Source organism: Anabrus simplex, chromosome 1 (genome assembly GCF_040414725.1).
Source record: "Anabrus simplex isolate iqAnaSimp1 chromosome 1, ASM4041472v1, whole genome shotgun sequence".
Lineage (NCBI taxonomy): Eukaryota > Metazoa > Arthropoda > Insecta > Orthoptera > Tettigoniidae > Anabrus > Anabrus simplex.
Genome location: NC_090265.1, coordinates 715,618,109 through 715,631,590, shown reverse-complemented (window position 1 = coordinate 715,631,590; position 13,482 = coordinate 715,618,109). Strand labels below are relative to the sequence as shown.

Here is a 13,482-nt window from a genome sequence, read left to right as displayed (position 1 = left end):
ATTAGCAATGATTCCCTATTTATTGGTTTTGTCGAGTGCGAAAAACAAAAGCAAAGGTTTGATACAAGTGTAAAAGGGGGAAGCCCCAGGACACTGTGGAATTTTACTGCGTAGTTAAAATTAGGAGAACAGCTTGCGATTCCCCGCCGTGCCAAGTTTCTTCTGCGATTAAGCAGTCCAGTCAGGTAATGACATGTTGTCACATGCTGGGTGAATCCCCAAGTTCTAAACTGTAAGCTGTTAGGTCACCCTACTGCAGCCTGCATGTGTTAGTAAGGCATCAAACATTACTTTAACAAGGTGATTGTGATCAGTGCTGTAGTTAAGTTACGGAACAAAACTCGCAACCTCTCCAGTGTTCTCCCCAGAAATTTTCGTCAGCCAGGTGGGGAAGTCTATGTAAAAAATGAATATGAAAAAATTTCAATTTATTCTCCTAAGGGCATTAACAATAATATCACACAGGTACACATTAACTGCAAAATCCAATTGTTTTCATGTCATTATCAGAAACATGGCATAACCGAATATTCTGAACCCCTAGTGTCCTTCCTACTGCTCTTTCATAATCTTGTGATACCGGGGCTTACCACTCAGTTTGCTCGAGTTTGTGACATAAGGAATCGACTGCTCCCATGAGATTCCACGCTAATCCCGCCACCGCTCACGCACGACACTACGTGATAGTCAAGCTAAACATTTAAATTCCGATGTAATTAATGCAGTTATGCTGACAACAGTGAAGATTTATCATTTAAATATACAGTTTTAAAGTATTAACATGTTAATTTGGAGCACCCAATGACTCAAATACATATTAATATTATGTAATTAGCACATCTGTAGGTTAAGTTAGCCAGGTGGTCTGTAAAAACGGCAGAGCGGTGCGCCCATTAAAAAGGTCCTATGGAGAACACTGCTCTTAATCAGCAGTTATATAAATACAGTAGAAGTCCGTTATAACGAGAATTCATAATAGCAAAAAATTTACTCACTATAACGGATCGTAGTTATATCCGATTTTTGTATATAAGTCGGAAAACCCAACCATGAACATTAAAATCGGCGTGAAACGCCAATCAGGTTGTTCAAAACTTGTGTTTCCGCAATGATATTCACATTACGGCTTACCTGTTAGTTATTTTTTGAAATATGATACTACATAAAAGTGTATATTTAATTTCATTCTTAAAAAAAATAGTACCGTATTTCTCCGAATCCAAGATGAGCCCCACTTTTTCCCTCAAAAATTTTTAATCAGGCTCAAAACGTAATTTGTAAAATCATATGAATGCCTTTGTTGTACAGTAGGCCTACGCTTTTTTAGACTATTTTTAGACGCCGAACATTGACTTTCGTCATGCCGTATTTCTTGCGACTGCACAATTATTCTTTATATCCGCGGGGTTAAGGACCATTAACTTAAAATTGGCATCAGAATACTGAAGAGAACCCATTGAAAATTTGCCGGCAGTACCTATTCCATGCATCTCTACAATACGACGACCCATCAGGAAATTATTCTTGCTGTCTATAAAACTGTTACTTTTAACAGCGACAGATAACTGGCTACCACCGCTACACACACGTCTCGCTTACCTGGTTCGGTCAAATTCAACGGCTAGCAATGTATAGGCCTAATCGCAGACGTTAAAATCCAAGGGAGATTACGCACTATTCACCTTCAATAATGTACACATATACCCCATAATTAACGTTTTTAAAAAAACATAATTTAACCCTTTCGCTTTCAACCTCTCAGCTGATGGATGTGTGAAAACTGACAGCCATATTTAGCACATTATGCATACACTTCTTTTAAAATTGCATTGAAGGCACACCAATGAAGATATCAACATGAAAGTCGGCAAACTTATAGAATATACATCACTTAGTATCACTGCATGTAAGTCATTTCCCTAAACCAAAAGCGTTTAATGTTAAAAAGTAATAAATATAGAAGCAAAGTTATAAATTTCAGATTTTGAAAGTTTGGAAGTAATTCTAGGAAATAGTATTCACAATCTGAGTTTGTTATTCATATCAGTAGGAAGGCTATATTATTGTTTACTATCATGGTAAATATCACGATTCTATGTCCATTACATCCAAGGATAGATTAAAATGTTTAAAGTGATGTAACACTGAAAAATGTCAGCCATTTTTGCATAAAACACACATTTCTTTGTCAAGATATTCAGTGATATCGTCAGCTAAATGAACACTCTTCGCCATGTCGCGTGCGATAAATAACTAGGCCTAACCTAAATGAACTATATCTTACACTTCACTATCACTATGCACCTACTTACCTAAGAAAACTATTTCAATAATGAACTAACAAGTAAACTAAATATATTGCCTACGATACAGCCTAATTTCACTATATAAGCACGAATGAAAACAGAGAGAAATGAACACAAGTTTGCCACCAACTACGATGTAAACAAGACACGGAACTCCAGTGAGCACGTTTCAGACCTCAAGAATAATGATAAATACGGTTAGCCGGCAGTTCCCGCGGAGTATAACGTGAGGTAAAACTGTACTCTTCTTATTCCGTGCAAAAAAAATGCTATTTGGCGCGTAAATAAGGAAATAATTGCAATAAAGGCGGGTAACGACGGATCGTTACCCTGACAGTTTTCGCAGGACCCGTGGGTACCGATAGATCGTTACCTTGAAAGCCAAAGGGTTAAGAATAGCATTTAAAACTACACACAACAGTACCAACATTATACACAACATCAAGATAATCAACAGCAACAACAAATACAACCACTCAGGGTTATACCGTATCAAATGCAATAACTGTGAGACAAGCTACGTCGGACGCACCGGTAGAAACTTTCTAACCCGATATAATGAACACACAAATGCGGCAAAACACAATCATTTGTCCTCAACAGGCCAACATGTCAAAGACTATAAACACAGTTTCACAAACATCGAGAATGACATGCAAATCCTGAACATAAACCCCAAGGGCCCCCTGCTCAACAAAATAGAAGAATTCTACATCTCTCTAGATCAGTAAACCAATCCGAATTTCAACATAAATGAAATTACAGAAAAAATAAAATCTTCAACACAGTCATCCCCACCCTGTATGTATGTTCAGTCTTCAGCCCTAAGGCTGGTTGGATCCTCAACAGCTCTGCCATCAGCTGTCATAGATGGCCTAGGCATCACTGAAGAGGCGTAGCTAAAAAACTGTTATCTTAAGATAATCAATTAACAGAACACGACATGCGACAGAGAAACATCAAACAACACGCGTAGCTCCACCCCTACCCCCACAACAGCAACTCTCCCTAACCCTCCTTCCCTTCCCCTCACAGCAGCTAGTATGAGCCCAAGAAGAACACGAAGCAGTACACAACAAGCTCGCATATCAAACACAACTCAACCACACCAATAACAGTAAGTACATATTCAAATTAGCACACATAACCCTTAGACGTTCCTCCAACATAAAATATCACTCACAGCTCAATCTTATCTTCCACAGATAATATAACATCAATGCACAGCTAAAAATGGGAAAGGAGCCACTACTTTGAATCCAATGCCACTCAAATTTTACGGACGTCACAGGATATGATTCAATTTTAACACAAAGCAATAAGATTCAACACACAGCAGAGCTGAATATACATATTTTAGCCTAATTTTATCCAGACGCCTGGCATTCTTTTCTAAACTTGGAAAGTGTTTTATTCTACGTATATACATGAAGACAAAATCTTTCATACATACGTGACAATTTTACAAGCAAATCATATCATTCAAGCTCCAAAAACAGCAACCAAGTGTACAACTATGTAAATAAGACTTGAACACAGAAGTCAACTGATGAACTGAACAACACGCAAGACACGAACGTTCATGTGCATGAGGTGTTCCTACATATATTGTATTTATCTTATATACTTATCAGTTAGTTTTGAGAGGAGATAGGGTTTTATAAACTAATTTTATGACCTAAAGCATATCATTATAGACATACAATTGCATTGTCGCACATAGTGACATACACGCCAGTTTCCGTTTTGACATCCCCCATTTGGATGTGACCAAATGTTTGTTATCATATGGCATTCCCTAGACAATGTAATCTTAATCATAGCTTCATGATATAGGTGTGAATGTATTGTTCAGCTGAAGATAACCCTATGTAGCGGGTTGAAACCGGTACTGTAGCATAATAATTGCAATAAATAAGTATTGATAGGTGGAAATCCTTTCCTATTTCTAATTGAGTTTTGTGTGTGCGTGCACGTGAAAAGAGGCAGTGTGGTTACCACGGTAGTTCGCAGGGGTATCCATTAACTTACTGTTAGGCCGCGAATGCAAGACAACCCTTAAGTTTTCGCGTGAGATACTGAAGAAAAAAAGAGTCTTGGATTCGTTGAAATACGGTATCACCCCAGAGGTTTCTGCGGCAAACACTTCAGATTTCTTCAAACGACATCACCTAACCTATTACACATTAAACGTGGTAAGTATTGAATAAGTGGTTTTTTATTAAATTATCCTTGTTATCTATGCCTAATCACCTAACCTAGCCGTATAACCATATTTTAAACGCATGTAGAGAAGTGACAACCTCATCGCAAAAAACGTACATGTAAATAGCCTTTCCAATTTTTTTTTTTTTTTTTTTTTTTTTTGCTAGGGGCTTTACGTCGCTCCGACACAGATAGGTCTTATGACGACGATGGGATAGGAAAGGCCTAGGAGTTGGAAGGAAGCGGCCGTGGCCTTAATTAAGGTACAGCCCCAGCATTTGCCTGGTGTGAAAATGGGAAACCACGGAAAACCATCTTCAGGGCTGCCGATAGTGGGATTCGAACCTACTATCTCCCGGATGCAAGCTCACAGCCGCGCGCCTCTACGCGCACGGCCAACTCGCCCGGTTTTCCAAAATTTAACTAGACGCGAGAAGATATGAAATATCCTCTGAAATCAGTGATGTACTCTGCCATATCTTGAGGTGTATCACATTCTTACTTAGTTTTCGTACACAACATTCAAATTAAGATATCGTTTACTTCAGTCTTTATTTTTAACGAGTTAACAACTGCTATTTGCACGTTATTTACGCATTTATTACGAAAACGTGTTATCCTCTTTCATTTCAAATTTTCTTTAGAGAACAGCAGTCAACGGGTATTACTAATCAACTCCAACATCGCCTTTGAATGTCGACGAGAGAGCTCGCAAATGCACAAAGTGAGAAAACTATATCGTACAGAAGATGATCGATCGCATTTTGTTGCAAACATTTCAGTTTTCTTATTCAAACAGCGTCACCTATCCTAACTTAACCGTACTATACGTATGATGAAAACACACTTCAAGCGCCAGTAGAGAAATGATAACCTTATAGCTATAATTTTTTATAATAGCCTTTCCGTAATTTAACCAGACGCGAGAAAATATAAATTAATCTCTGAAATCAATTAAGCACTCTGCCATACCTAGAGGTGTATCCCATTCTTTCTTAATTGCAGTATTTAGCCTCAAAATTAAGTGGTCGTTTAGTCAGCCTTAATTTTTAATGCGTTAACAACTGTTACCGGACGTGTTATTTACGCATTTATTACGAAAATATGTTCTTTCATTTCGAATTTTCTTTACGGAACAGCAGTTGACGGGCATTACTAATCGACTCTGACATCGCCTTCGAATGTCAAAGCGAGGAAACGATGCCGAAGGTAATCGATCGCATGCAATATCAATGTAATAGATGTCTAATGAAAAATGGAAGTAAAATATATTGCAATATGTTGCGTTAAAATATCTCTGATTAAAAGTGGTGATGGTTATAATAAACTAAAACCTATTGAGTGAGCATGGACATGAGTATATAAACACATTAAAATATATAGGCCACATCGTAAGACACTAAAAATATAGGGCTCTCACTGTACCCGAAGGACGATACACAGTTTAATATAGGAATTTCGAAGGGACAGAAAAAGATCGTCGCTCTAACGGAGTTCTCATTATATGCCGCACTCGCTATAATGAGTAAGGACCGAACAATTTGAGTGAGGACGTTAAATTATTGTTCTGTTTGGTTTATGAAACAGGTAATGTAGGTAAACAATTCAAATTCAAGTGAAACATTTTGCAGAGGCTTGTGTTCAGCATCAGCAAGTTTGCAATTCCGTTGTGGAACATAATGTGCAGCTCCAGTTATTTTTAGAAAAATTGTGAGATTTTGTCATGTTGAGCGCTTTTGTATCAGATGTGCTTTATTTTATTATTATTTTTATTTTTATCACTACTTGTGATAGATTGTTTGGATCAGCATTATTTAGCAGCATATTTTTCAATGAGCTTAGCAATCAGAGTTGCTGATCTGAAAGATGTTTTAGCAGGAAACTGACAGAATTTCCCCAGTAAAACTGAATTTAAAGTATCCAGTTAAGTAAAGTAGGTAGGAGGTTTTGAAGCTGGCCCCAAGGTCTAGGAGTAATAATAATGTTATTGGCTTTACATCCCACTAACTACGTTTTCGGTTTTCGAAGACGCTGAGGTGCCGGTATTTAGTCCCACAAGAGTTCTTTTGCATGCCAGTAAATCTATCCACATGAGGCTGATGCATCTGAGCACCTTCAAATACCACCGGCTGAGCCAGGATCGAACCTGCCAAGCTGGGGTCAGGAGGCAAGCGCCTCAACTGTCTGAGCCACTCAGCCCGGCAGGCTAAGAGTAGCTTGTCTGCCTCACACCTGGAGGCCCTCTAAGTTCAATTCTAGGCCACATCAAGCATTTTTACCTGGATATAAGGGCTGGTTCTAGGTCCACTCAGCCTACCTGTTTACGACAATTAAGAAGCTATCTGATGGTGAGATAGCGACTGTGGTCTACAGAGCCAGGAATAATAGCCAAGAGGATTCGTCATACTGACTATGCGTCAACTCAGAATCTGCACACCTTCAAGCTTAGCAGCGGTCGCTTGGTAGGTTAAGACGCAATATTGAGTGACTAATCAACCTGCACCCTTACTGTAAAAAAACATACCCTACCTGTTCCTGTACTTCATGTTTAATCTAATTTGTGTTGAATACAGTATTGCATATCGAGCCCATTTTGGTTTCTTTTTGTAAAAACCCACTTGCCAGTCGTGAGTGCAATTTTTGCGCTGTGCGTATATTGAGTCTCAAGCTCTCCGAGACGGAGAGTGGACTAGTGTACGGTGATTTTGCAATATTCTCGAATTAATTCCATAAGGAACAGACCAAATGGAACCAGGTCAGATGCAAAACTTCCTCTCTAAAATAATGGATAAAAATCAATATTCTCACCTCAATGAAGTCGGGAGTAGCCTCTGCTTTGCTGACGTAGCTTAACACGTGAGACCAGTTTTGCAAGTAAACACTCACCTATAGACAGACACACAAAAGATAAGAGGACTGAGCAAAGAAATGACAGTTCATTTACTACTGGACAGAAGTGGTACTTACTTTGATGACATTAAGGCACATGTTCACCACATGCTTGCCACTGGTACAGTAATCCCGCGCCCGTGAGTAGCACTTGAGCGCGTTCGACAGGTCTCCACAGTCCAGGTAATGATCTCCAAGGTCGTCATGGCCACGCCGAATGCTTTCCTTGATCGAATTGGACTTGTAGTTCTTGAGATCTGTGTCCAACTTCTCAAGCTAAAACACAATAAAGTATTTTTGCTGGGTGCAATTGAAATTTGAAAAATTTGTCTATTTTCTCCCTCAATTATGATAATGACAGTAAACTGAACAGCTACACGATTATGAACCTCCACTTTATTCATAAAACACACACGAACTTGTACATTATAATGCCCTACTAATAAACAAAGGCAGAATGTATGCAATAAATTTGGCTAGATGTGACTAAACAGGAAGAAAGAGGAAAAACCTTTCCAAGGAAAATGAACTTCATGAGACAGGTGCATTAATCACACCTGCTGGGAAACTCGAGACAAGAAAATTACATCAGTTAGGTATTGAATTACGTCTGCTAATTATACCACCACAAGCCGCACATCAAGCGAAAAATCAAGTTTAGGAAGATGTCTTCTACAAGTCTCTAAGGTTATGCCCATAAGGGGATCCTCATGGAAGAGGCACCTGCAGAACCACTCACTGCAAGGGACACTCCAAAACTCCCCTACTACAAAATACACCTTTCTTAAGACATCTTTTGCTATCCAGCATTAGATCAATTGTGTCTCAAAGACACTCTTTATTCTTCCCCTACTGCAAGTTGCTCAACTGTAACCTACACCCCACTTTAATCTCAAGGACATTTCCACACAGCCCTACCAGCTTACTTCCTTGGTGAACAGCCTGAAAATATGTATCAACTGCCTTGAATACAAGAGCCAATTCCATATGGATGAAAACTGACAGAAGCACATGCTAACAACACGACTATTTCCTCATCCTCTCACGAGAGTTTGAAGGTCAACATCACCCACTAACTCAAACTAAATACTACACTAGCATGTTCTCAAATTCAGAGCTAATTCCACCCATTCCTCCCCTCTAAATCATCTGTCAGTCTCCAATGTCAAAACTCTCACACTGGATTACCACTTCCTCTCTCTGATTCACGTATAGGTCAATCAAATTTTATTTCTTTTGCGTTGCCATGTTATGCGTCTTTCACAAACCTACTTCCACTCTACTGTCAGATTTACAACATACAAGTTAGTTAGGCTGGCCATGATGTAATAAAGCTGGTGTAACTATGTGTCTATATGCGGTGGAGATACTTTCTAGACCTAGTTACTGCAGTTGAAAGCTAATCGTAGTTTCAAGCATAAGAAATGTATTTTGGACGGGAACAGTCAAACTATAAATAGTAGGACGATACCTTGAGCGCAGCCTTCTTGGAACGAGATTCGACCCACAGGAGGTCGAGAGCTGGCATCTCCTGCGACGAGGACTGCGCTCCTCCCCCAGCGATGTCGGGTAGACTAGGAGCACCACAACTCTCCTGTAGCTTCTTGTGCAGCTGCTGATACAGGCCCACATTGTAAGTGCACATCACGTAAGTGATGGCCATCTTTAAAGCTTCTAACCGCAATGCTGGGCAGTGGTCTGCGATGTACATTAGCCGGTACAACCGAGCCAGGCCTGAATAGCTGTTGGCGTACGCCTCCAAGTCCTGCAAAGCAACAAGGCATTTCAACTTCACTGTCCACAAAGATGAACAAATCAGATGCAAAATAAAAATCCATGAAAATCACAGATAAGCACTGCTTAGTTTGATGCGTTTTCTTCTTCCAAATTTATTCTGAATTAGTCTTTTCATCTACACTTACCAGTAACTTTGCGTCACCTCCAGCACACCTTGCAATAATTTATGTTGTCTTTCATTTCAGTTGTATCATGCTGAATGGCACAACAAAGCTATTCACAAATTTATAACTGGGATTAAAAATATTCTATAAATAAACCAAGACTGTCACAAGCATAATAAACTATTTTCTAATACTTGTTTCTTCAGTCTTTGATAACACACATACACTAGTTCAGGGAAACAATAACAAGTTCAGAGGAGTTCAAAAAGCTCCACAGACCTGCTACTCTAAAAGACAAGGAAGGCTACAGAATCCTGTCCACCAAACACACACAAATTATTTGTTTCTCCCTTTCAAGATTAGGATCATAAATATTAGTTTGAGAATAACAAATAAAGAGGGTACACAAAACCATTTTGTTTCTTTAAAAATAAGAACTACAGTTATCTTCAATACTCGTATTAAGTTGCAAATTATAAGAGATATTAATGTAGTTCAATAAAAGGAACAGTAATGGCTTCACCTTACAGTCAATATACAGAAGAGTTAGGATTAATCTGTATGAATTCTTCCAATCCGACTGCTCCAAATAGAAAGCGCCTTTATAATTGCTATACTTAATTAAAGGAACAAAAACAAAAGTATGAGTATAAATTAAGGAAAGAGGATATAAACACAGGTACAGTGGCTTATTGTTTTAAGAGGAAGTACAACTGGGCAGCCATCCTTTATTAATGCTAATCAGAGGGAAAATTAGAAGAGGACCGAAACTTTGAAAAGTGAAAGGTATCGGCAAAAGAACGGAAAGGGCCACGATAGGCATGAAAATGAGTCACCCCAGGCCTCATAAACCTTAATCGTTGGGGTTGTAAAAGAACAAGAGATGACCCAGGCAGGTTGGATAGGATAGGTGAAAGCGAGGAGCCAGACACGAATGGAAGCAATGCCAGGCTCAGCTACGGGAAGCACGGTCGCAAGATGTCCCAGATTTTACGGGACAGTACCGTATTCATGTTAAATTTCCCACATCCCAGACAGTTCATATTCTGAACCTCGAGAAAAATACACCAGTGTTTCCACCTCTGGTAAGTACCAAGAGCTTTTCTTCTTTCTCTCAAAGAGGATAGATTCCTTCACTCCTTGGTTTCTTTATCTGGTGTGAGTTCGTAGATTTTTAAAATTGTTTTGTATTTTATCATTTGTAGTTCTCGGGTTGTCCATCCTGACGAATAGCTACCTGAGGTAGTCTGAGTCCACCGCATGTTCATGTGAAATTGTCAGCTGTGGGAAATATTATGTTCTGTTGACTTGATTAGGTCTGAGCTGTTCATTTCTGTAAATTTTTCTTCAATGTTATGCAGAGATTTTTATGAAATTGCTAAGAAGGATAAAAAACTTAACACTTCAGAGAAATGTAAATGTATTGAAATTGAAAAAAAACTGGTATAAATAACCAAATAAACTAAGTGTTTTCCTATTTGTTGTAAGTCGCACTGACAGAGGCAGGTCTTATGACGATGGGAGAGAAAAGGGCTAGGATTGGAATCGACTGTGGCCTTAAGACAGGCTACAGCCCCAGCATTTGCCTGGTGTAAAATAGGAAATCATGGAAAACCATCTTCAGCGCTGCCGACAATGGGGTTCGAACCCATCGTCCCCTGAATACAAGCTCCCAGCTACATGACCCAAACCACGCAGCCAACCTACTCCATACTGTAAGTTTCAGTCTGTGTATAAATGTTAATGCATGCATTATTAAACTGCACTATGATGTCAACATAACAAAAAGCATATAGTTTTGAAACAAAGTTTATAACATGGAGAATACGAGCCTGCTGATTTCCTCGACCCCACATCTGTTCCATATTTTGTTTTCAGGTATCTGTTAACCCTGCCCACTGGGGGAATATGAACACAGGCTAGCGTGCATAGCGGGAGCACACACTGCCATCTTCATGGGTGAGCTGTAGCTTCCCAGCTTTACCAGGAGGGTGGCACCCCACATCCACCCAGACTGCCAGTTTAAATTTTTCTTTCTTGCTCTGGGAAATGTAAGATGAGGAGAAAAGAAAAAGGTGGTAGGTATTAGTCCCTCTGCTCAGACTAGTCTATCCTGTTTCTTGATAAGGGTCGTACCTGAACAGCTCAGAGATGTGCATTGTTTCAATACTGGGGTCAAATCTACTGCCCATTTGTTAGAAATGAAATCCAGCCAGTCATGTTGATGACCACCAGGCTTGAAACCAATGTATGGTGCTTTGTAACTAAATATAATGTATAGGTATATGCAGTGGAAATACAATACGACATCAGTCTCATCAGTCAAGATGTATCTCATTAAACCATGGCGGTGACTTATTGAAGAGAACTTCTTCGAACAACAGTATTAATTCAGGAAGGGGAGATCAATAACTGATTTAATCTTTACCGTCTGTCAATTAATGGAAAAATACAACGAACACAACCGAGATTTGTGGTTAGCCTTTCTGGATATCAAGAAAGCATTTGATGCTGTGAACAGAGAGAAGGTGTGGGAAACACTGAAGAAAATTGGAATACAGGATGGCATGATACACAGGATCAAGAATTTGTATGAAGATACCCAAAGTAGTCAAAACACCTGTAGGAATGACTGAAACCTTTGGTATAAAATCTGGGTTAAGACAGGGTAGTGTTTTGTCTCCTCTTCTTTTCATCACTGTGACGAATGAGATTAAGAGAAAAGTTCACCAAACCATTGGAGGTAAGAAAATTAAAGTTATCTTGTTCGCTGACGATATATGCTTGTGGGGAGACTCTAAAGAAGACCTTCAAGAACAAACTCCTGGACAGAAGCTGCTAAGGAATATGAACTCATCTTCAGCCAAGAGAAAAGTGAGGTTATGGTCATGAAAAGATACGGACAACCAGTGGGACACACTAAAATGCAGGGGAAACAGCTACAGATGAACCATCAATTCAAATATCTTGGAAGTATTATCTCTAATACTGGTTCTATAGACAAGGAAATTTCCCACTGAATTCAGGCAGGTAGCAACTTTTACAAAATAGTTAAAGACATAATATGGAACAAGAAAATACCAACAAAATGTAAGAGAATCGAATATGAAACCTATTACGTACCAATCTTGACCTATGGTTGCAAAACATGGACCATGAGAAATAAAGATGTTAGCAGAATCTAGGCAGCAGAAATGTGATTTGTCCGTAGCATGATTGGTAAAACACGGAGGGACAGAGTCCGTAATGAGGAAATCCACAAGCAGGCTCAAGTTGTAAGACTGCAGGACAGAATAACAGTGCAGCGACTCAGATGGTATGGACATACGCGACGCATGGGAGATAACAGATTACTGAAACAAATGTATGATCTAAAACTTGAAGACACGTCGCCATAAGACCTATCTGTGTCGGTGCGACGTAAAGCCCCTAGCAAAAAAAAAACTTGAAGACAAAAGACCAAAAGGGCGACCAAGACTCGGGTACAAGGACATGGTGAAGATTGACACTGAACAGCGAGGACATCAAGGACATACTTTCGAAAGCATCGAAGCAGGAGAGAAGTTCAGAGACCGCAACTGGTGGAGAAGCCTCATTCACCAACCCATCACTTAAGATGGAACGACGTGGGATATGTATGTATGTATAATAATTCTCTCTAACAGTTATTAAAACATGCCCTTATTCTATTCAAATTTCATCCAACTCACTAGTGAATCTGTGATCTCATTTCTGTGGTAGAGCCGGTTAGGCTCTTGTCTACCGTGACAAATGTATAAAAGCAAGAAATAATAATAATAATAATAATAATAATAATAATAATAATAATAATAATAATAATAATAACAATACTTATTTAATGTCTCCTAAATGAGTGCAAATTCTACCAGGTGTATGCATAAGTCTTTTCCGGTTACACTAAGAGATGGCACCAGTGAACAGTACGCAGTGTATGAATTTGACACATACGTCAGTTTGTTCGTCTGACATTCACCTACCAACACACATAAGTTGAGTCCGCTAAACACTACCATCTGTGTTGTGTCATTCTGTGATCATGTCGACGTTTGTGCCTGAAAAAGAACATTTGCAGCACGCATTGCTTTTCTTATTTAAATAAAAGAAAAAGGCTGTGGAAAGTCATTGTTTGCTGGTAGAAACATATGGTGAACACGCTCATC

General features: G+C 39.1%; 1 protein-coding gene across 1 annotated transcript in view; it reads right to left on the bottom strand.

Moving 5' to 3' along the window:
• Nucleotides 1-13,482, bottom strand: part of CSN1b (COP9 signalosome subunit 1b) — an 89,863-nt gene that overhangs the window by 64,806 nt on the left and 11,575 nt on the right. The window contains exons 3-5 of the mRNA XM_067136035.2: nt 8,872-9,165; nt 7,479-7,676; nt 7,320-7,397 (exon numbers count right to left, since the gene is read on the bottom strand). Coding sequence (XP_066992136.1) covers nt 7,320-7,397; nt 7,479-7,676; nt 8,872-9,165 — 570 coding nt within the window. The remainder of the gene's footprint in view (nt 1-7,319; nt 7,398-7,478; nt 7,677-8,871; nt 9,166-13,482) is intronic.